The sequence below is a fragment of the Mesitornis unicolor genome, unplaced genomic scaffold, assembly GCF_000695765.1.
Source record: "Mesitornis unicolor isolate BGI_N332 unplaced genomic scaffold, ASM69576v1 scaffold402, whole genome shotgun sequence".
Lineage (NCBI taxonomy): Eukaryota > Metazoa > Chordata > Aves > Mesitornithiformes > Mesitornithidae > Mesitornis > Mesitornis unicolor.
Window position 1 is genome coordinate 1 of NW_010168241.1, and position 25,589 is coordinate 25,589.

The window sequence follows — 25,589 nt, forward strand, 5'->3', positions numbered from 1 at the left end:
TTGTTATATTTCATTAAATTATTCCCTGTATAATAAACCAAAACCCATTTGGTCAGTAATTTGCTAATAAAAATATACCAGTTTTTAATATAGCAAGAGCAACCTAACATCCTCTTTTGTGTTATCTTCTTCTGTGTGATGAGTACATTAAATATATTAAACATTTTCAGGACAAGCTATAAACTCTTGACAATAATTACGTTAAAAGCACTAACAGAATTTATGCATTAATGACCTAGCAGCCATCTTATGTCCCAGGAACTGATAGCTGGAACTTTGTGAGCTGAGGTTTTGGATGCTGAGGACCAACAACACATTCTCCTGACAAGACTCTCCTGACATTGCTTTCAAAAAAGAAAGGTCACACATATTATACAAAAAACTTAAATACGAACCTGAACTTTTGCATTTTATGTTTATAGGTGCTTCATCCGAATGGTCTGGGCAGTCAAAATCACCGTCACATTGCCACTGGGAATTTAACAGGCACCTTCCATCAGCACAAGTGAACTCTCCAGGCCGACAGTGCCGATACCCTAGAAATACAGCAATCGAGGACTTCATACTTTTGACATAGAATTTTGCACATACAATGAACTCAGCTGTTGAACTTGCGACAGAAGGTCCACATAACACTGCTCTCTCTGTGTCTGTGTGTCCAGAACTTTTTGGGACTACTTAAAAAATGGTGTTAAAAAACACCTAAGAATTTGCAACACTTTGCAAACCTTTTTTCAACACTTTGCAGGTGTGATTTATCTATTGAGTTGCTGCTATTGACACTGAATGCATAGTTCACTGATTTCCAATTAGTTATCTGTCATTAATAAATCAATAACCTGCTTAAATCCTGATTTGGTTTAAATGGCATACACTTTTTAATTTAATTTTTTTCCCTCTCAGTTCATTTGCTTCAACACTTCTCCACGTGAGCCTAAAGACAGCAAGTGGGGGTGAGTGGGAGACTGCCTTTAAAGATGCTCTCCTGAGCTGACCTATCTCATATGTTTACATGGCAGGAATGGCTGTTGCCTCTCAAGTACCAGCCTACTTCTGGTGAATATAGACAGAAAAAGGTCAATTTGGTAACTGCCCAATTCCAACAGGAACAGATTTCCTCCACGTCTTATACAGTTCTAAGTGATGTTGGTGAAATCTGTTCTTTATATGACCAGCAAACAAACAAGCTCTTATTTGCTGCCTTATATTGTTCCCCTACATTGTTCCATTACATGTTTGACTGAAACTTTACACGAAAAATTTTACTAAATGCAAACGCCAAACATGCTTTTTCTTACCATCTTTGGCTGTCTGCTCAAATAATTTATGCACGTACACTCTTCAGGTGGTGTGTACTATAGAACTGCCTAAAATACATAGCTAGCTGTCTTCTGCGGTGGTTCTCATCTCTTGAGCACATTTAATAAAGTAAATAATCAATATAGATTTTAACTACACAAAACCAGACACGATAATCAATAACTTGCCTTTTTGGAGGGAATATGTGCTATTTTCCTTCAATATTATTTAGGTAGATGGATGCTTCTGAGTATGGTCTAGATATACTGTACAGACATTCACATAAGAAACCCTAAATTTATATGAATGATGAAAATCAAACATTCACATATGGCTTTAGTTGGTATCACTTAACTGCAGTGATAATCATGACAGAGATGTTTCATTACTTGATAGAAAAAACATGTATAGAGACAAAGATATATAAAAGAGTTATACACAATGAACAAGAAATTATAGACTGTGCATATTAAAATTCTGTTAAATGTTATCAGCCATCAACTGTATGTCACAACTACAATAAATAATTTGTCATTGTAGCTCCAGCACCATGTTAAATACCAAGTTGTATTCATTAATGTATAATTTAAAAGTTAACATAAAAAAAATTCAAAAAGCAAAGAGTTTAGTTTTTCAATAGTGACTTAAAGTAACAGACCTTGCAGTAGGCCTTAAAATTAACAGTCTGAAATTTTTCTCTTTACTCTACTTTTGTTGTACTTGCCACATTCCAGAGATTCATCTGATCCATCTCCACAGTCATCATCATGGTCACATACAAACTGCTTGGGAATGCAGACTTTGTTATGGCACATGAAAGCATTCTCGTCACATGTATTATTAGGAGCTAAAGGAAACACAGTACATAAAATTAAATGACATTGAGAACAGTAAGATAAACAGCCATTTTCTTAGAGAAAGATGACATGAGAAGCAGTTAATCTGAGCCAATTCAATGGAAATAACTATAACTTTTGAGTTATACAAAAAGCACCATTTAAAGAGTAGAAAAAGCTAATCATCACCACAAAGATAGCTAAAGAAGTAAGGATAGCTAAAATCAATTGTAATTGGCTTCAGACGGCTTCAGAAGTTGACAATGTCTGCAACTAACTGTGGCCGATGCACCTACCCTGCTAAAGACCTGAGAAAGACCCCACAAAAGCAATGCCAAAGTTTGTGGCCCTGGTGGCACCAGGTCACCCCCCCATCACGGCTCCTGTCTGGTCCACATGGTGGACATCAAAGGCAGGAAAGTTGGGGTCCTCAGCCAACAGGGGGCTGACATGACCGTATTTTGACCACAGATCAGATTCAACTAGAGTATAAACGGGGCCCTGTGGGAGGCTGTATTTGAGTTGATCCTCCTTGGAGCAGCGGGTCTATGGTTGGAAACTCTCCCCTTGAATTGGGATGCCACTTAAGGTAACTTTGAGATTGAGGGCCCTCCCTTTTTAGGTGAGTGAATTCTTAACACAGCTGTGTGTGGTAATATTCCCAACCAGCATATCAAAACTGTGTTTGTTAAATGTCAGTGGAACGTTGTTTTGGTGAATGAGGTTTTGGCTGCTTGATTTCAGTTGCAGATTAAAAGCTTGTTTGAGCTCATTACTCGTGTGTGTATCCATTTTGGTCCCAAGGTCTGCCTCTGATGAAGAAACATTTGGAAGTAGAAGGGCCTCTCGTATCTTACTTTACTCCTCTTTAAAATCTGTAAATATTCGAAATATAACTCAGCCTAGAAATGGTAAGTGACAAGAATATGGCTTCAGTGAAGAGATCATATTTCAATTTTTTTAACCTATACCATTCCTATAGACATTCATAAAAACAAAAACCCTAGTGAAACTACTACTGAACTCTTTTAATAGAAACGTATCTCATGAGACTGAAAGTAATAGTTTACAGGGCAAGAGTTGTCAAGATCTGAACAACTAGCCAGAATAAATTAGAGACAGAACTGTATCTCCCTTTTTGACGCATAACCTCCTTGACATGCAACAGCATTTTCTTCAGGAATAGACTAAAAAGGCACAGTCAATAATGTGTTATTTTTCATTAGTAAACATGTTGTATAATGTCTGTGAGGTGACACACATACTGATCATCAGCTGGTGTGTCTCAGTATATATTAACAAAACCTGAAGACATTAGGCTGATTAAAACATTGAAGGATCCCTGTATGTGTGCTCACATGTGGCCCATCAACCTTTACTAGCAATGTTGACAGAACAAGGATATGACACTATAGACACAAACAGAATCTGGATACTGTAAAGGCAAAAGTACCAAGAAAATTAATACTAAAATAATCCTAAATACATTTTTAACATGCAAACATACCACAGCCGGCCGTAGACAGTTCATCACTGCCGTTGGGACAGTCTCTTTCACCATCACAAAGCCAATGTTTGGGAACACAGGCATGGGAGCCTAAGCAACTGAATGTATCTGCTGCACAGGTCACTGAGCCTGAAAATACATTATATATGAGTCTTGAACATGTTCTAACTTGATTTTTTTTTAAGGCAATGGGTAATGAGTAAGGGGTTTTTATTTTAAAATAAAACTGAAAGAAGATTTTGTTCTGCATAGCATGATAAACAAACTGGCTGAGACTCTATTTTACAATAAAATTTAGACAATCTAGGATTTCTTCCATTCTTTCAATTTATTCAGACTCTTAATTTTCTGTAAGGAAATTTAATTTACCTGACTTCATGAAAACTATCCAACAGAATAACTCTTCAAACCAATTTTGGTCTTTATGTTTGACTGCATGTTTGGACTGACCGAACAAAGGAACTCATCTTGTAAACCACATAATCCTCACATCACTATTCTCTGTGCCAGGAAGCTAAAGGTATTAAAAACTTGCATGAGTCAGCCCCAGGTAGCAGAGAACAATGTGTACCAAGTACAATAGCAGTGGGAGTGAGAAAATGTCTGACAATTCTAATGCAAGTAACTCAACATTCTGTTTATTTGACTATTTTTCTTTGTAATAGGCTTTTCTCCAGATAAGAACATTATACTTGGGATGCATTTTACTCTGGAAGTAAATTTTTGCACAATTCATCACTTAATTTAGTCTCTTAAGTTAAATATAATTCACTAAAAAGAAGACTGTACTTTCTACTAATTTTAATTAGAAATTAATAAAATAGTAAAACAATAAAATAGTAAAAATTCAAAAATTTGTTTGTACTATTTATGCAATACAACTTTTGATTTCCTTGTATTAATTTGTCATTTTTTGATACTTCTGAAGTTAAACTTAATGTTATATAATTACTGCCTCTGTAAGATTGCAAAATCTGAATTCATCTTGATCTTTCTTTTCTTCTCGCAATTCAGATTTGCCTCCTGTTCCTAAGGAAAAATACAGCCTAAACATCCCCCTCTCCATAACTGGTGTGCATCTTTCCCTCTTCAAGAGATGACCAACAGTTTTATGGGTGGGCTTTCTTCTAATAAGTGATAAAAAAAGGTATGTTATAGTGACACTCTGCAATTTGCTGGCCTTTGTTTTCCCCTCCCCCCTTTTTTTTTTTTCTATTTCCTGCTCTAAGTTTCCTATTAAGCTACAGGCCTTGATGTTTCTTAGGGTTTCACAGTGTTCTATAATAGTCCCAGATGAGGTGCTTGCCTTCTCATTTTACACTTTCTCTTTTTCGTAGGGGAGAGATGCAGAGAAAAATCTTCCCTTTCAAAGACATTGCCTCCAACTCCCCAAGCCTCAGCCTAATGTGAATACCATGAAAAAATGTGTTGTAGATGGACGTCAACTTTAGGTTAATGTACTAATTCCTTCATATTCTGCTATATTAGAACATTAGAATTTCCACCTTCATCTTTTTCATTTGTTGCCATTTATACATCTATGTTTGATTAAGAAACTAATCAAAAAAATCCAAACTTTGAGCATAAGCTGAAGGTATTTCCTCTAACTACTTAAAACTTACAGTAAAGTTATGAACAATATTTTCGTTACAGTATTGCATATGAAATGTAAAATAAAAGTCTGTTGAATGGACTTTAAGCAAGAGGATTTTTGAAAAAGAACAAATATTTAAGAATTAAAAGTTAAATTTTTAAAAATAAAATCTTAAAACACAGCATAGGGAAACAGGGAATCAATGACAGCATTTGGAGATGCTGTACTTGTTCCCTTTCCAACACCTTCTTGGATCATTTTGTCTCTTTCAGTACGTATGATCTGACAATACAGAACTAAAACTACTCGACTTACCACAGATAGCATCACTCTCATCTAAACCATCCCCGCAGTCATCCTCACCATCACAGGTCCATTGCTTTGAGATGCATTTGTTCACAGAGCAAGCAAACTGATTCCATGAACAAGATGAATCTAGGAATGACACCAGTCACTGCATTCATTAGGTTTACACCAGCACTGTGTTTCTTGTATTTTCTAGCATAGTTCAGGAATCTCCAAACTGTGTCCCTTCTGTTCTCCCAATTTTAGTGTATTAAAACATTCAAATAGAGTATAATCCTAACATTGGTATTCAAGATTTCGCCTGCTCATGTGAATCTGCATTCACCAATGTGTTTATTAATTTATTTATTGAAATAAATAAATAAATAACAAAATATTCAAAACACATTCTAATATTATTAATCATTTCACTAGTGAGATGAAGAAAAACGCTTTAGAAACATATATCTGGTTTAAGTATTTCACGTAGATGTTGTAACTGTTCTGGTATTAGGACAGAGGCAGCATCTCCCAACACTTCCACTTGGTACTGCAGTATTTAATTGCATCTTTAAAAGATTTCATGTTCTTTTCTCACACAAAATATTGCTGTGTACTTGCATTCTGTTGCCTCATTTACACTTCTGTATAGATTGAAAATAATGGCATGCTTCTGCATTTCAAAGTCAGTCTGCACAACTGTTCTAAATAAGAGCTACTATTATGGCCTTTCCTGAAAACTTCAAATCTTCCACTTTTCCCAGACTTCTTTCAGAACAAAACTTATTTTAAGTGATGACAACAAATTTTAACATTAGCAATCAAAATCATTTTAGGTAATGCAGTCTGAATTTAAAGTAAGAATGTTGCTACAACTACCTCAAAATGAGTAAGAGCAATAAGTAGGGAAAAAGGAATTGAATTAACGCCCTTTCCTCTCTCCCAAAAGATCAGCTAATAGGTATTAAAATATTGCATATAAGTATTTATGTGTAATAAGACCTGGAAATGTAAACACTGAGGTACACTCAATGAACGTCATCAACACAAAACGTTCTGATTTCCATTCTGCATAGCAGTTCCTAAATTTGAAGTTATAATTTGTATATATACACTGTAAACTGCAAACCAAACATTTTGATTAAAAACTGGGTCATAAAGGGAGTAACATATAACTTTCAGACATGTTAAGTGGTAAAGCAGGAAAAAAGAAGGAACATAAAAATAACAGCTGTTATTAAAATAGGGAATAGGAAAACTTGGTTATGTTTTTGCTTTTCTGCTACAATTTAATTTTAAAAATAATCTTTTCAGTTTATCCATACAACTTTAAGTTAAGAGACCAGCTCTCACTATGAGCAAAACCAACCTGCATTGCTCCTCAATTAGGTAGAGTTTAAGACTCTTAGAAGACTTGAGACAGAATGGACCCTTAACCTGGTTCACAGTTTTTACTGTATTTTATTCACTTCACTTCTGTTGTTTAAATAACTACATCTGCATGGCCTCTGATGCAAAGAAATGTCTATTTTTATGTTACAACAGTCTATTTTGGTTACTTCCCGTTGAGGTCATAAGATACTGAAATGAAGAGATGATATCTGTAAAACTGACCTAATCAGGAATTACGAAGAACTATGAAATAGTTAAATAGTAAAGCAATAGAAAAATATGTATATAAACATATCTTTAGGAGAAAAAAAATTAACAGGGTTTTCATTCTGGTATGAGATAGGGTTTAAAATATTGGCAGCATTAAGCAACAGAGAGTTGAATCTGAAGATGTGGTATTAAAGGTCTTTTCATATAGCTCTTGATTAAATCTCTGAGATATAAATTCACACTCCTTTCAGTTTTCAAAGTACATTAGTGATTACAGAGATACAAATAAGATAAAATGCTCACCACAGTGCAATTCATCTACTCCATCCTCACAGTCTTTCTGCCCATCGCAAAGCCAGGTGGTCAGAATACATCTTCCACTAGGACAACCAAAATAATTTTCTTCACATGTGGGTTTGTTTTGAACTGTGATAAAATAAAGAATGTAATGTAAAATGGTCTCTACTAGTATGATTAGGAGCCTAATACATTTCTGCTAAATTTCTGAATACTAATGGACAACAAAGTGTTCACTTCTGAAAAAAAAAAAGGCAAACCAAAAAAATACTATTTATATTATTTGTGTTCATACAAATTAGATAATATCGATAGCTAAGCAGTTTAGGGAGCTGAAATACTTCATTTATTTAGAGGAATCAGAGCACAGCTTCAAACTACATTAAAAAGACCTATAGAGTGAAGTAGTTCAGTTGCAGGCCTTGAGCTCAGGTAGATAAACTTTGCTGCTTGTTTTACACCAGCTGAAGAAATTGCCCTTCTGATCTATCTGCCACCATCTACAGGATAACGTCATTGTGGCAGGGCTTTTGTCACATTCACTGGGATAAGCTACAGATCTAACGCATGCACTGACTGGAGCTCTACCACTGATGCTGGAGCCAGAGATTTAGACTTGGTCACAAATGAGCAAGTTGTTCTTCCTCACCTTTTTGCTTTCTCGAGCGGGAAAGTTATTTAAGATTTTACTTTTATGAATGCTTAGAAAACAGATGTGAGGAAAGAGAAAACACCATATATTTAGCTTCATGATGTAAGCACAAATATTCGTCTACTGAGCGGTACAAGTTATTTTCTAAATCTCAGGCAAGGTCTTTGCCTGGGAAAACCCAAGCCATATACACTAGAGCCAAGCATTGGAGATCACTGGCGCTCTCTACCAAGGTTGCTATTACTCCTTAAATGTACTGGGGCTATTCACACTGGTTTTGTTTCTTCCCCTCTCTCTCCCTCTCTCTTAAAAAGAAAGATAAAGTTATCATATTTATGGCTGCTACAGCTGTATGAATAGGAAAAAAAAAGAAAAGTGGGATGTCTATGGTGACTGGGAAGATATTAAAGATTGTTTAAGTATAGCCACACCTAAATTAATATTCTGCTTTAATTTTCTGTAAGAACAATAACACTGAACAAAGACTGTTAATGGAAATTATCATATTCATAACATAAACAACACTTAAAAACTTAATGTGCCAAAGTTTGTCAGTTTTGAATGAAATGGCAAAGGAAATCGCATGTCGGTTGAAGTGGAATGGTATTGCTTCCAAGTAAAGGGAGGAATGATCCAGGCTATTAGTCACACATTAACATGATGGAACCTTTTGGCACACATTTGAAAGACAGAATAAAGTAATACAAATAAATGGACTATAAAATAAAATGCAACATTAGTTTACTTCTGCAACATTAGTTTACTGAAGCTATAGCATACTGCCCGCAAAATCTTTCTGGACTGAAAAAAACCCTATAGAAACAAAGGAAATACAGTAAACTAAAGCTATTTTGAGCCCAGTGAAGAATTAGATACAGCAAATTCTAATAAAAAATAAAATGGAGAATTTGAAGATTATGAAAACTGTAATTTCATATGCATCTGGCTTATAGGGGGGATGAAAAGTTGTTAATGTGAGGTTGATCGATGTTAGTGCTGACATTCTAGGTTCCTCCTGGATACTGGTAATTTCATCAATAAAGCTGGCACAAAATATATGAGACTTCTAAGAGAAGCTTTCGTTGATACAATGGGCTTAGCCCACAGAAAACTAGACTATTAAATTGGAATAATCAGATGATTATGATTATCACACAGACAGAGATCCCTGTCTTGAAAGTAGGAATTCTAAAATGCATTCGCTTATTTGCCATTGCAAGTAAAGAGTAAGGATATGATTACTGAAGGACTGTAACATCCTTCTCAGCATAACTACAGCTATAAACTGGAATACATGTAGACTAGAAATCAAGAGTGAATGAGGTTCTGGAAGATGATAGTAATAGGAATACTATGAGTAAAAAATACCACTAATTTTTAATGATTATGAGATAATAAGCATTTTTCAAGACTGCAGAAGAGACTTGCACAAAAGCACTATACTCCTGCATGAGAGATCTTTCCCTCCAGTGCTACTACATAGGCCCAGAGAGCAAAACTATTTAAATATTAAAAACTTCACGCTATCTTCTGAAGTTCATTAACACTTAATACAGTCATTCTGTTAACAATTGAATAAAAGTCTCTCAAAAGTAGAGGCTTTCCTTCAAATTTATATATGCGCATATCTTGAAAACATATGCTTCTAATATATTAGTATTCTATTCTACCTTCTCATGAAAAACCAACAGACTTTAAAATGTCAAGTAATTTTACTTCTTGTTTCTTCTATGTAAGATATTTATCTCAGTTACTGTTATTGGTTCTTTGCCCATCTGTATTTTAATAAATTTTTCATGTGATTCATTTTCCAAGACACTGTGTTTATGATTTTTATTTTTTTCCTACATGTCATAAAGGTGTAATGTTTTTCCCACAGAAGCACAGGAAAAAAGCCGGAGAAAATCTCTGGCTGTAGATACCTCTTCCTTTTCTGGAATCCTGCAATCTCAGCCCTGGGACTGGGGCTCAAGTGTATCATGAGCTCTTTGTACCGGCTGAAGAGCAGAATAATCATAAATGCAATAACACTGGATACTACTCTGGCAGCCTACCCCAAGTACATCATCAAAATAAAAGAGAAAGTTTAAAAAGTAAACAAGAAAAGAAATACCATCCGCTAAAGTTAGGAGCTAATGAGAGTTCCTGAGTGACTGTGCTGAAGCTTGATGAGCTCAACATTTCAATGAATGAGGTTTTACCTAAATAAAAATGATTAATGACAGACATAACCTTGAGGAAATAAAAAGCCAGACATTACAGTTTTCTTCAGAGAAATGCGTTAATTGGTAGTAATTTGCATAATTTAATGAAAGATAAAATAACGATTGGTGAAAAAAACCTGCATTCGGTGTTATATAAAATAATAATATAATAAATCAACATTGACTGAATAAATATCTTGCAGCACAATTAGAAAAAAGACCCAAAAGTACCAGAATACATTTTTTGACAATCAATTTCTTATCTTTTTTTCCTTTTTCACAGTTACCTGGGCATTTTAGTTCGTCTGTATAATCTCCACAGTCATTAGATCCATCACAGATCCATTCTGGCAGTATACAAAGCGAAGTCGAATTACAGCTAATAAATCCTGAAGATTTTATTCCAAGCTTATAGAAGTAAGCACAGTTTGTATTATCTGGAAAGAGACAGTAAATCACTATAGCACATGTAGTACAGATCGAGAGCCTTACATTTTGGTTTTCAGGTTTAACTTGAGTTTGCACACACCATGCAGCTGCTGGTACCCAACTAGTAACGACTACGAATTAACCACCATACGAGAAGGAATAATCGTGGAACAGATGCTGTGATGAAGCACAAACATGAACTTACTACAGTTCTTTTCATCTGAAGCATCTGCACAATCAATGATCTGGTTGCACTGTGCTGATTTTCCAATGCAATTCCCATCTGCACAATGGAATTCCGTCGAGGCACACGTTGAATCTATAACATATGGTTACAAAAGATGTAAATTTGTGTACTAAAAAGACTCTTTAGATGCATATTATATGTATTGTGTTTAAACCTTCTACCTTTTAGGATGAGGCATTCAGAACACACTGTGCCTTCCATAGCTAACACTTCAGTAGAAATACAAGGCCTAATAAACTTTAAGTTCCTGATTTTTACATTTATTTTTTGAGCTTCAGGTCTCTCTCTGGATAATTCAACTCAATTTGAGATAATCACCATGTGAGGAAGAAAGAAGCACTTTCAGGACGATCTATGAATCTCTAAAATTTCTACCTGCTTCAAAGAAGAAACGGTGCAGCACATGCAGAGAAGAAATCACACATTTTTCAACCCTTCTGTCTATAGTAAAGTTATTCTCATTGATTACTTCACAAAAAAAAGCAACAACTGTATTTCCTGAGCTTTCCATAGCCAAAATCACTCTCCTTCTAGAGGACTGTAGGTGTAAACCAGGTGTATAGGTCTTTATATCATTCCCAATGTACACTTTCCCAAGTGTCTTTTTGGTTTTGAATCCCAGTAAAGCAAATCCCAGCACTCAACTCCAATAAAGTCATGGGCATTTTCTAGCTACTTCTATTGACGTACTAAGTACTTACAGAGAAATATTCTGAAATCACCTTGGAAGTAACTCTCATTTACCTTTGCAGTCAAATTCATCAGAGTTGTCACCACAGTCATTTATACCATCACATACTTTGTCACTTGAAACACAGCGACGATTAGAACATGGTTTGAAACCCTTCCGACAGCCTCTATTTTCTGGAAAGTTAAGTAGAAGCACATTTCATTTAGACACTCGATACATAATAAAAATAGCCTTACATTAACAACAAGCATTCCAGAAAAATATTTTAACTTAAAATGCATTTGGAGACACAGGAAAAACTTCAGAAACTCTTCATTTATTGTCCGGCAGAACTTGTACTGATAAATAGATAAAGAATAATAAGTGAAACGTGACAATGTTTCCATATAGCATCAGTAATTCTATCATATAGAATGAAACATACCAAATTTGCCCTAAACTAAATTAAGAATAAATGGAGAATAAAATAACAAAATATTATAGCAGAAAGGTTTCTGGATTTCTCAGTATCAAAACTGCAAGTGTTCTGTTCGAGTAGGCACACTACTGAAGAAAGTTTTTTACATACATTGATGTTTGAAAATTCAGGAATTATTTACTAAAGCCATAACCATTGCAGAAGTCATGACACAATAATAAATAAATAATGTTTATTGGATTAGTTAATCAATGGGACCAGCATTCTGTTCTTTATCAGATTCAGAAACCAACACACTGTATATGACCTGGTGCATCACAGTTCTTCTTGCTTTTTCCAATTTGTAGCAAGAAGTTCAGTGTGACTGATTTAAATCAGGCGAAGTGTACACTGTGACACTACAAATTAATATAATGTCCTTCATAAAATCACATGGCAGACTCATGGAATAACTAATTGTTGGATCTTTCATTTATATCTTATCACTATTGTAGAATAAAGGATAAACTAATAATAATAATTTTAGCTGCTCAGTAAACCTCAATTCCATAATGACATATAAGACAACTTGTCTGGAATTACAACAAAGAGTATTTTGAGGTTCCTCACCAGCTACAACTTTCTTATTTATTCCCACATGACTTTCTGTTCCTTCAGCCTACTCTCCCCTCTCCTCATAAAGTAAAAAAACCCTATGAAATCTTAATCTTTCTTCCATGAACTGTGAACAAAAGTGAAAGAAATAAAGCTGTATTTATTAAGGGCTAAAATTAATAGTAGAGCCAAAGAGGTTTAATCTATATAAAAATACAGTTGACTGGGTTTATTGGTGGTGGTGGTGCTACAGTTTAGGTTTTTGTTTGTTTGGTATTGGTGGTTGTTGTTGTTGTTTTTTTTAAACAATACTTCTTATCTCTCAGCAAGATGCATACATAAATACAAATATATCAACACGTTTAGTAAGAAAATCCAAGAGAGAATTCACAGGCATATGGCATTTACTTCTCAGTGATTTGAAGCTGTCACTTGTAATTCAAGGGCCTTCCCTCCGGTAACTGAAAGTGTCTTTTATATTCCAGATTCTTATTTTCTTGTCTGATGTGTTTTATTTATTTTTTTCAGATTCAAACAAACAAACATCCTTCGTTATCTACATGTAGATGATCTAAGGGAATGTTGCTATTAGTTTTACATGACATGATCAAAGCAATTATCACAGAGAAGTCTGAAGTCTAATGGGGCACAAACTGAAGATGAAAGAAGAAAAAATAGACAGTTTCTGTTGCTGTACTCAGATGGTTGGTGTTAATTTTTGTAATGGGGAAAAAAAAATGAAAGAAAGAAGAAAGCTATTTAATTTCTATTTTCCAGTATCAACCCTGGAGTTGGACTCAATGATGCTGATGGGTCCCTTCCAACTTGAGATATTTTACGATTCTATTAAAATGGCAGTGGTGAACTCCAGGAATTGAAGGAGATATTTTCATCAAACTATAGAGGTTGGAGGTATTAACACAATGGGTTTGAAACAACATGAAATTGTTCATATGGGAAACAGAAGAGATATACAGAACAAGATAAAAGAGTTATGGGCACAAAGGTAACAAGGAGATTTCACTTAATATGCAGGATATATGAATTCACTAATGTGACAGTGATTTAGGAAAATTATTTGAACAGTAGCGTTTTAGATACTGCGGCAGGCAAATTCAGTTGGACACAGAAGACCTGGAAGTGATTCACGGGTAGTGATTATTAGGGGAAAACAAAACAAACAGAAAATTGGGTAGAGAGATTTCTATTACACAGCCCTTCCTGTAATTTATACTACCCCTGTTTTTGTGTTTTCTATTCACAAACAGAGAGAATCTTATTAAACACGGAAAACTGAATCAAAAGCTGAAAAGGCTCAATTTTTCATCTTTGCAAAGCAGCTAGCTGTGGCTTTCCTTATTTTTGTTTTGGAGACAAGAAATAGAAGAATATTTGAGGTGCTTTTTTAAAATATAAGTCAGCTAACACATGAAGTTCGCAAGGAAAATATGTCCAAGTATAATTAATGCCATCCATATAATGTCAGGGTCTTTTTAATGTGTAAGGTGGCATTTTCTTTTTCTGTACCTTGGCGAGCAGTTACTATCATTACATAGAGAAGTCATAGAGGAACCAATGTAAGCATGCATAACCAAAATAAGAACATGAAGGTGAAATGTCTGGAAATACTCACCACAGTAGAAAAGTTTCTCATCAGACTTGTCCTTACAATGAGCAATGCCATCACAAGTCAGCTGATAATCAATGCATTCACCATTTCCACATTCAAACTCAGAATAAATGTTGCAAGTAGAATTTTTAGCTAAAAATAAAACACATCAACATGTAATTTTTAATAGTTTTTTACTCCTAGTGAAAATGAGAAAAATGTTGTTTGCATTTAAAACATCTCTTATGCAGTTTTTGAAAACCTAAGTATGAAAAAACCCCTGCATGCAATCAGAACTTAAAAGCTTCTACAAAGTGGTGGTCTGCAAGACTGCTATACCTCTCTGGAAATCCTTTGATACTGCGCAGGATTGACAAGAGATATTTAAATAGCAGACAATTTTCAGGAATTTTATGTTGGGATGAATTCCAAACCAAGGTAAGAGAGACTCAGTAAAACAAAACCAAACCCAACAACAAGAACAGCAAACCAGCCAAGTATTGATGAAAGAACATGTAGGGAAGCTACTTAAAGGCAGCGATTTGGATAAGATGATGACGTTGTAATCACTGTACTAACATGTCTTCTGCCCACACATCTCTCCCATCCTGCATGCAACTGTTTCTTAACGGATGTTTAAAAAAACCCTTTTCAACTCCTTAACATAGCACATTCAAAAGCCAGAAGCAAACGCTCACCATTACCTAGCAGTTAATTTGAACCCTCAGCTTGTTTAGTGGCACTGTGCAGCTGCTCAGCGTGTAACCAGGTACCAGTATCAATGTACTACACCCAGCGTTGAAGTTATAGCCTAACGCCCACTGAACAAAACCTGCTGTTCAAACTTCACTTAGTTATTTTTATTCAGCAAAAAATGATTGGTAGACATGTAAATTTTTTGTGGTTTTGCCTTCTCAGAGTGGTTGTTTTACCTATTACTTTAGAAGATAACAAGATGTACATTTAATATTTTGACTCCTGCTTTCTCTTGCATATAGAGTTTCTAATAGTTCAAGTAGAAACGAAAAATGAATCACAAAGTTTTTGTGTGGTTCTAAACAAAATTTCAAACTTGGGAGAAAGAAGAAGTACATAAAACTACTCAAGAGGAAGAATAGAGAAAAGATACCTAATTATTATGTTTTTTCCTATTTCCATTATAATTATTCAGCCCAATTTCAGAAATAATTGATGTGTGCTATATGCAAAAGTCAAGCTAATATAAATTGAAAAGATTTCTTGATTTGATTTAAACATAAAGAAAAATACAAAAGAGGTAATGAAAATATATTCTGGATGAGGTGAAACTTGATCTTGAATATGATTTATGAAGTTCTTCAAACTTTATTCAAGATTATTGCAGCTTTTCTTTTTCTCTCTACCCCCCCTATCTTTTAGCACTGTACAAACATATCTTAGGAAAAGCAATTCTCAATTAAATTTGTAGTTCATCTAGTTCAGCATCTTAGACCACAATCTTTAAAGAAAGGTGGCCAAAACCAAAAATTTAGAAATCAAAATGTATATATAGCGTAATATGCTCTCAGCTAAAGCCTAACCAGAAACCCTTGTAGAGAGATTGCTTCAAACCCCAACTTTCAGAAACAAAGCATTTTAATGCCTTTTGAAACTTTTTATTTGATCAGAAATAAGTAGTCTGGGTAGCGTTATTACCCATATACTCACTCAGACTCTCTTTGAATTTTACTAAAGCTTTGTCTCAAGAATCTCCACTGGCAGTAAGTTACAGACTCTAACTACACTTTGAAAGGACAGTTAATTCCTTTTCTCAGTTGGAATTGCTAACTTTCAATTTATTGAGTACTCCTTTCAAGTGCGTTATGCAGAAAGAAACGTCTGATCTCACAGTTACATTACAAAGTCTTGTTTCCATCCTTCCTGTGCTACTCAACCCCAACGTTAATCTCTAAGTCTTTGGGTTTTGGTTGTTTTTGTTTGTTTGTTTTTACTAAAAACTCGATCAACCTCTCCTGAAAACATTCAACACAACAGTTTAGAAGACAGAACTTTACATCATGATCTAGATGAGGATTTTAGCACTGGTTTACGTAATAGCAATTTTAAGATTTTTAATGCTTTTGGAAAATATAAATGCCAAACAATATTATTAAAAAAACATCAGACCTATGAATTTGTCTGCTTTCACTTCCACTGCTGATCACTGCCTTGACAAGGTAAGGAAACAGGTGAGAAAAAGTGCTTTAATTAAGGTTAACTGCAGTAACTCATCTGATGCTAGTCCTAGACAGACCCAGGGCATGAATGTAGACACTTTTATCAAACTCAGTAGCAATTATGATAGACGTGTAAAAATCCTAACTACTACTAATAAAGTAGTATCTTACTACCATAAGAGCAATTATGCTTTTTATCTTGGTTGTGGGTTTGTTTTTTTTTTAACCTCGTTGGGATCTTTCTCTCCCACCTCCAAATGAACTAGGACTTTTATTGCGTTCATGCAATGAGTTAAAATCATTACAGGAAATACATAAAGTCCATTACATTTAATGAAAGTAAAATGAAGATCAGTGAAAAATTCGTCTTCTTACTGATCTGGTAACATTGTCCCTGCTCACTGCAGGGGTTGGACTGGATGAGCTTTAAAAGTCCCTCACAACCCAATACTTTCTATGATTCTGTGATTCTATTGCTCCAAACATTAAGAGCTCCAACTCTTTTTTTGTATTTTCTCTGATTCTAATTAACCTCAGAAACTAAACTGATTATGATTTAATACCTTAACCAAGCACTGAAAAGCCTTTTGACCTGCTACAATTTGATCCTGCCTTCTTTATCAGCCACTGAGGTCTCTGGAATGATCAAAACCAATAAAACCTGACAGTGTGGGAGGGTGAAATAAGGTGATTATAATAAGCCTGGTGACAATATTCCATCTGCAGGAAGCAGAAACATTTGGCTGTAGTGGAAAATATCCTTTTTGTAAAGTAGTGAAGACTTAATTAGTATCTTTGAACCATTAACATCATGGTTACATTAATAACATGCCTGTCCATACAATCTCAGTTGATCACTGTATTCTGTTATTAGACTAAAAGTCTGCTATTCTAAAACAGTGTTATAGTTTAAATTGAAATCTGTATCACTGCAAATCATCTGTAAAGTTCATTGTATCTCAATTATACAGTTAGACAAAGCAGTTTCTGAGTAAGAGCTGTAAATGTAATACAGGTTAGTCATACACTACTACTGCAACTTGACTCTAGACTTGCTGTATATTCACTGAAGTGAAGGGTAAGACTTTTAACCCTTATACTTTATATATTTAACTACAGAACCAGGTCTTTTGTGAAATCTATGTAAAATTTTAGTTAACAACTGACAACAACATGTATGTGTGAGCTGAAGGTAAAGGTGGAAGGTGAAGTGTGTGAAAGTACAGAATAAAACTGTAGCAACCCACTATTTGTTTGTGACATGTTGGTAGCTCCTGTATGATGATACTATGTCCATAATTAATGCATGCATCTGGTTTCATTTAACAGCAGTATTTTAGGAAATTAAGCAAGAGACAAAGCTATGGATCCAAAATAAACATGGCAAAAGGAATTTTAGGATTAAAAAGCAATTAGCTTGGTACAGCTAAAAACCCACTACAGGCTCCTCACAAAGCCATGTAGCTGAGCCATCAAGCCTAAGAATCTGATCCTAAAGGACTGGGGTCCAGCCCTAAAAATGCCTCAACCCAATTTAAAATCACATCAATACTTTAAGGTGTAATTCTAACCTTCCTCTCATCACAGTCTCGTGTTCTCTCTTGTTCTCTTTAACTGACTCTAGTGATCTTGCAGTGTCAACTTGAATGAGCTCTGCTCACTGATCCAACTAAAACCAGGTCTAAACCAAAAAAATCCTGACATTCCCAGTCAAGCAGTTAGTTAAGTCATCATTCAGCTACACAGCTGTTACTGCTGATGAAAGGCATAGGGCAGGAGGGAGAATAACTGTCCTGGTTTGAGCTGTCCTTTGCAGAAGCACGCTTCTTGTTCTTTGACTGATCACAAAACAACAGTATTCTTTTCTGTTATGAAAATACTGATATGAAAATACTATTGACACATATGTACCAGGAAAGCCTAGAATCATCCTAGTATGAGAAATATCGGTGGCATGACCAAAATAAACTCTGTTAGTGAAGGGGTAGGTTTGCAAAATAACCAGTATGGGTATGTCAATGAAGGACTGCAACTCTTCATATCCCACACCAACAGCTCTGCATGTACAGAGCAGCATTTCAAAAGATTCTGTATCTGCAGAAGGGAAGCCATTGGTTAGGCTGCTCAGGAGAAAGAGGCTGCCACAGAAGAGTCTGAACAGAAACTGTCTAAGCTTCTAGCAGGACGGCAAATCTTGCTAAATCACATACAAAATTTAAAAATAATTTTTCTTCAGTGTTATGATGTGTGCCTCTACTGCTGTGATAAAAAAAATTGATCTAGAGAAGGAAACTGAAGCAGCATAACATGCACACATGGCAGATAGATATGGAAGTGGAGAAAACATGATCTAAGAGTTGGAATTTCTGCCCTACAGAGGTAAAGGTCCAATAAACCACAGGAATTTGGAAGGGGTCTCTAACAGTGACAGAAGCGCTACAATACAGTGACATTACCAAAGACATAAGGAACTAAAGGCTTGCCCCCCAGCTTTCCCTCCTCTCCAAATCCAGACAGCTACACTTGATGAGGGGAAGAGGCATAAAGTCATGTTCCACATCACGAATGTGGGTCATGCCTGGGGAAACACTCCAAAGCTTTTCACTGCTGCTAAGGCATAGCATTAGCAAAGTGACAGAGATTTCCTCCAAATTATTAGAATAGCCAGAAGAGTGCAGAGTGTCTGTGTGTATATATATATCTCTATCTCACATACTCCCAAATTACCAACACACGCTTGCATGTTCGTAAACATCAATTCTGCACAGGGACTGTGTGATCTAAAGAAGCTGCAATGGATGACCAAATATTCTGAACCACTTCTGAACTACAGATAAATAGTTATCTCACACTTTCTTTATCATGTGCACATATATAGATATACTGGTTCAGAGGAAGTATGGGAAGATGTCAGGAGAACTCCGAGCAGTGTCATACCAAATGTTCTCCAAGAAAACCAGCTTCCAAGGAATTTGCCAACTTAAAAGCGATACATTCATCAATCACTAAAATATCAATTCCACACAATTAATCACAGCAGCTGGTTAATAAGCTACAATTACTTTAAATGTCTTAGGACATGAAATGAAAATATTTGTACTCAACAGAATCAAAGTGCAAATACAAAATGTTCAGAAGAACACAACTACCCAAACTGGAATTTAAGGAGAGTGTAAGTATTCATGTTTTTTAAACCCCACAAAAGCCTTATAAGACATAAAAGCGTGGTATGTGCTGAATTGCCAGAACAATTTTTACAGTATATAGAAGCAATAAAATTAATGGCTTGGGCCAACTGTCTTTGCTTATGACAGCCAACAGCACCACAGCATAGAAAAGCATTATGTCAGCTAGTATTACTTACTCACACATCTGTTATCATCTATCAGTATTCTGTCGCCTCGACACGAACAGTTCACTCGTCCGTCAGGAGTCAGAAGGCATAAATCATGACAACCTCCATTCATTTGTGCGCAAGGAGATAACTCACCTAAAAACCAAATGATAAAAGATGAACTCTGTTTTATTAAATTTGCTTCAATAGCCAATGTCTTTGAGAAAGCAAAGGTCACCGTATCTCAGAATCATGGGCAATTGATTCAAGTTTTATCAGTTACATGAAAATGTCAGCATGCCTCAGATACTAGCATAGTAAAAATAAACAGAGTTACCTTGAATATAATAATTTAAAAACCCCACAACATTCAAAACTGCTGATATTTAGCAGGAAATTATTTAACTGCTATCAAATGAGCAAAATGTTCACAGCAGAAAATGGTCATTCAATAATATTTATTTACTTGGGGAAGAGGTTATATCTCATCTCCTCTTAACAGTTCCTCCAACAAAAAGAATTTATGAAACAAAGTGTTTTAAGTTGGTTAAAACTAAGCAAAATTTTTACAATGAATGATATTGGAATCAACAAAATAGTGTATCTTGCTTTGTAACTTACAGCTGTTAGTATCATTGGCAACAGCAATAATGCCCATTGGCTGATGCGGGATATCAGAACGAAGAACTTTTGTATCTCCTCCTGTGTATTTACTGGAACGCAGAATAGCTCTCCTCACTCCATCTGACCAGAAGATATAATCATCGTACACAGCCAGGCTGAGAAAGGTGCCTGGTCCCGATTTGACAATCACCTGAAGTACATAAATCCAGAAGGGAAACATGAGAAGGAATGTTGACACCGAATAAGGACTTGCACAAACTATGACTCACATCACTTCATAGATATAGACAAAACACTTAATTCTTCTATACTCACAATACCTGGAAAAATGAGATAATAGTATTTAAAATATGTTTCAAGAATGCTACAAAGGTTCACTTATTATGTACTGATACATCCAAGTCTCAGAAATGCAGGCATCAATTCCTGAAGTTAAAACCCACAGTTTATCTAAATGCGTTTGTAGAAATACCTTCCCAGCACACTACCTGCTTAATACCCTAAACAGAACTGAGGAGAAGAGGTACTGTAGCATGGCTGGAAGTCTAAAATTGTGAGTCTTCATGAATCAATGCCAGAACTGAAAAGCATTCCCCACTATGATCACAGTAGAAACTTCAACCCAATACAAGAAATGTTATGTAGGCTTTTTCCAATTAAAAAAAAATAAATCCTCAGTCACCATAAAAGTTATCAGGTTTAAAACCTAGAAAGAAAACAGGAACTGCAGTTCATGATATAGTAGGGTTTGAATCAAAACTGCAAGAATACAAGTAATTTAATCTCACTCTGAATCGCAGCTCCTCTAAAATATTTTCATATATGTTCTTTCTTTCCTTGTATCAGAATTAAATATTTAATATATACCGTTTCTGTTCTAAAGAATATAATAGATTTGGCCAACTTTACAGTCCTTTAGCATTCTAGTTTACAGACTAATATTGAAAATGACTGACAATTGACTATTACTAAAAAATCTTGATAGCACTCCTGGATGATCAGAATAACAAAAAATGAAAGACTTCTTTAATAGTCTCTTCATCCTTTGGTTATCTGCCAAATCTTGTTTAAGTCCTGATGATTCGGTGTCAACCAAATTAGATGTGTATCAAACCCGTGGTAAGTCATCTATGTTTCTAAACCTTGTATTCTGTACAGCTTGGCTGTTCATTTTCCCAGCAGCGTACACAGCTCTGGACAGAGACACCTGCAGATTCACCAGCAGGATCATACAATGAAAATTCTGGGTTTTACACTGTGACCCTATTTAAATCCTCCCTGGGTGGCCCCATCTGGCTGGCCTAGGAGGTGTAGGAAGTACAAAAGAGTCTGCCCATTGCTTCCTTTTTTCTTGCTGATTGCTCATCTCTAAAAAAAATAATGATGGTAGCCAATGTAAGCACTTTACAGGTTTATTCCTCTGAGTTATTGATAGTAATCTATCTGATAAGCTTTGGATCAAGACATAAGATGACCGCTGCAGTCTTTCAGGGAATGCACATACCCAAATACATAACACAGGGAAGAAAGCCAACGCAGAATCAGTTGAATCATCACCATTCAACCATAACAAAAATCACGTTTTCAAACTTGTAAAAACTCCAGAGTAATCAACCCATAGCAAATTTTCTATAAACTGTGGCTAGGTAGCAGCAAATGACCCAAAGCAGTGCTCCCACTTACGAGAATGCATGCAAAAACCTCTTTACATCTCCCATCTGGAAGAACAATATCAACACAAACATAATGCCCAGTTAATCCACAACCATAAAACTGCAATATATGCTGCCTGTTGGTGCATTAAGGTTGCGTCAACTGTGCTGGAATCAGCGAGCCATCGTGTAAACTGCATCAGAGGAAAAAAGGCCACAGTTCTGTAAGAAACTGAGCACCTATGTTATACAGAGTATCATACGTGGAATAGCTTTGTAACACGTGCAGACAACATACAGGTAAAGAGAACCTCAACCATCAAATTTAGTCAAGCGTAATACGGAATACAATGTCACAAATTTAATTCACAAAAGTCACATTCATGCACTCCCAAAAACTACTTCAGTACTGTATAAATGTTTAAAGACCTTTACTACAAAGGACAGAAACTGCCAAAAAGCACCCTGTGCCACAGGGAAAAAAAAAAAAGAAAAAAGTAAGAATAATTATGGTCATCAGCAATGTTTTTGGTCAGAGAAGAGGGAAATGTGGTATTGTCCTGCTTTAAGCTAAAGCAGGAACTAAATAGAACTAATTTTCTATTGAGTGATTTGACTTTTCAGCTCAGACTCTTTTAAGTGGCTGAACTTGCTGAAAACCAGCAGCATGTTTTTCCCAGACAGTGTGAACTGATAAACTCAAGGCCAAGTTGTCTCACCATGGGTGCCGTGTCTGCGTCTACATGGGGGGGAAGCAGATCCCAAACTGACCAGTTAGGTATTCCATCCCACATACGTCATACTCAGTGTAAAAGCTGAGGGATCACGAGGGTATGGACCCTTCCATCTGTCTCGACTCCTTCAGTGGCTGAAGTCTGAGCAGAACCCTGCTGGTTCATTTGCCTCTGATCCTGATCCCTGTGTTCCTGCATCAGCTCCCACTGCTGCTGAGTTTGGTCTGGGACTTTTCCAGTGCCCTGCTCTGCAGAGCCTCCAGTGACGTATATGTTACTGGGGGGAAGGTGGGGGGAGGATTTTATATTGGTTTTGTATATATTTGTACATATTTGTATATATTTCATTATTTTCCTATTTACATTATTATCCTGTAGTATTAGTATTATTATAGTATTAAATGTTAGTTTTATTTTCCAACCCATAAAGTCTCTCTCCCTTATTCTCTTTTCTCTTCCCTCTTCTTCTGGGGAGGGGAGAGGGTTTAATAGAGAGCGTCTGTGCAGGATTTAGTGGCCAGCCCAGCTCTAAACCACGACAGGTACTGAATGAATGTGCACAAATTGGAAAAGTCATATTTTATCATGAATCTAAATTCTTACCAAAAATTCCAGCATTACATGCACAGTCTTAAACCATTAAGTAAACTTGAACAAGACATCCCCATCATCCCTTCCACCTGAACAGCAGTCTGACACAGCCAATAGCACATCATGTGTTTTAATACCGAATGATACAGACATGCAGTTACCGCGGGTACGTCAAGCTCTCAGTAACAGATAATAAGTTTTCTCTGCTTCCTGTAAAGACAGAAGGAGACTGGGAGAGGAGCGTCACAAGCAGCAGGGCAATTTAATCTGAACTATGATCCTTTCTTTTTTAACTTCTGATTTTTAAGTTCTCCTGACAGCTCTTTTTCTAACATATAGGTGCTCTCAATCTGAGATACGTGTAGCAGTTTCTCTAGAAAAACGTGGCTGAAAACGGGGAGGAGCCAGTCAGGTAGACAAGAATTTGTGCCATAATACTGTAATTTGAATGATTTATATCAAACTCTTATTAGATTTTCTGTAAGAATTAGATTCATAACAATTCTTACCATGACAATGCTTGACTTCTATAGAAATACAGTTTTGGGTTTTTTATTTTTTTAAAGATGAGTGCAAAAAGTTACTGCATCAGCTTAATATATGAGTTGCTTTCAAGTATTTTAACTCTAATGAATGGCTTGTTAATAATACTTCTCTTTCAAAATGCTTAATAAATGGGCAGTGGCATCTAACAAAGCTTTTAAAAGTTTTTGAAGAGCTCTTTACTCTTCTAAAGATACCCAAACCTACTTAGAGGTCTATAACTAGTAGAAAAAACTACACTTAAAAAGGTTAAAATGACAATTTAAAGTCAATAGCATAACAAAATCATTCCACAAGTATAAATAAGTATCAGTAATCTAAAAATAAGTATTTTAAATGAATATCAGAAAGCTCAGTTTGACAGAACCGACTTACACAGAACACCACATTAATCAAAATTAGCTGATATATTTTATTCCTGCAAATGGAAGACATAAAATAGTATGTTATATTTATTATTAATTTTATGAATACTGTTTTTAAAAGAGTACAGACAAGGAGTTTATGGAAAAAAAAAATATATGACACTGTGATACAGGGAAACCCATTCCACAGCCAGGGGAACAAAATAAAATATTCTAAGTCATCCAAGGGGACCTTAGAGTGACCCTCCAGTACCTGAAAGGTGCCTGTAAGAAATCTGGGGAAGAGCTGTTCACTAGGGCATGTAGCAGTAAGACGAGGGATAATGGTTTTAAACTAGAAGAGGGTAGATTTAGGCTGGGTATTAGGAAAAAGTTCTTCACTATGAGGGTGGTCGATCAGTGGCACAGGCTGCCCAGAGAGGTGGTGCAGGCTCCATCCCTGGAGATATTCAAGGTCAGGTTTGATGGGGCTGTGAGCAACCTGATCTGGTACCAATGTCCCTGCTCACTGCAGGGGGGTTGGACTGGATAAGCTTTAAAGGTCCCCTCCAACCCAATACATTCTATGATTCTGTGACTCTGTTACTTCTATGTATTTGATTTAGCCACCTAAAGAAGATACACTAAGATCAGACTCCTTGTTTTGCTTGCTATTGATGCGACTGCTTTAATAAAAATGCTATCTCTTCCTGGATAAACAAATCTAGCAGCCTTGAGCTGGAGCATTCAAATTCTGCCCTTCCAATACTGCACTGTTATTAAGACAAAAATCTTATGTTAACCAGAATAAAAGCAATTGTGGGGAGGTGAGGTGGTGGTAGGCAGGAAGATTAAAGACAGAAGAAGGATGAAATTTTAAGCTGAAGAGAACACTTGTGACTTCACCAATTTCTCATTCCTGTTGCCACAAAAGATAGAGTGATTTCTACTCTAGGTTTCTGTTGGGTTTTGTGGAAGAACTGTGCCAATCACTGCTATACCCTTCTAAAAGTAGTCATCCTTTTTGTTGACTGGTCTGAATGAAGACTTTGTTTTCATCATTGTCATCGTGGATTGTCTTTTCATTTACTGTATCTTTCAAAAATACCTTCAGAATAACTGGAATTGCAATTCCTTATCAAAGGATACAATGGACATACTAGAAAACCACGTTTTCCAAGAACAGCAAGGTGCTGTTTCCAGAGAATTGTCCAAGTGCGATGTAACAAAATCAGAAGTGCTTCCTCTGCAACAATTTATTTTTGTTTCTCTGTGCTAGAAATGATCATTTAAGAGACTGAAAACCAA

The 25,589-nt window shown here is 35.7% G+C and overlaps 1 protein-coding gene across 1 annotated transcript in view; it reads right to left on the bottom strand.

The window, feature by feature from the left end:
- Positions 1-395: 395 nt before the first annotated feature.
- The window catches only part of LOC104536347 (low-density lipoprotein receptor-related protein 1B-like), a gene marked incomplete at both ends in the record, with an annotated part of 106,353 nt that continues 81,159 nt past the window's right edge, over positions 396-25,589 (bottom strand). Inside the window, 11 exons of the mRNA XM_010178928.1 lie at positions 396-536; positions 2,024-2,146; positions 3,643-3,771; positions 5,552-5,671; positions 7,427-7,549; positions 10,564-10,713; positions 10,911-11,024; positions 11,697-11,816; positions 14,289-14,417; positions 19,824-19,949; positions 20,415-20,607. Coding sequence (XP_010177230.1) covers positions 396-536; positions 2,024-2,146; positions 3,643-3,771; positions 5,552-5,671; positions 7,427-7,549; positions 10,564-10,713; positions 10,911-11,024; positions 11,697-11,816; positions 14,289-14,417; positions 19,824-19,949; positions 20,415-20,607 — 1,468 coding nt within the window. The remainder of the gene's footprint in view (positions 537-2,023; positions 2,147-3,642; positions 3,772-5,551; positions 5,672-7,426; positions 7,550-10,563; positions 10,714-10,910; positions 11,025-11,696; positions 11,817-14,288; positions 14,418-19,823; positions 19,950-20,414; positions 20,608-25,589) is intronic.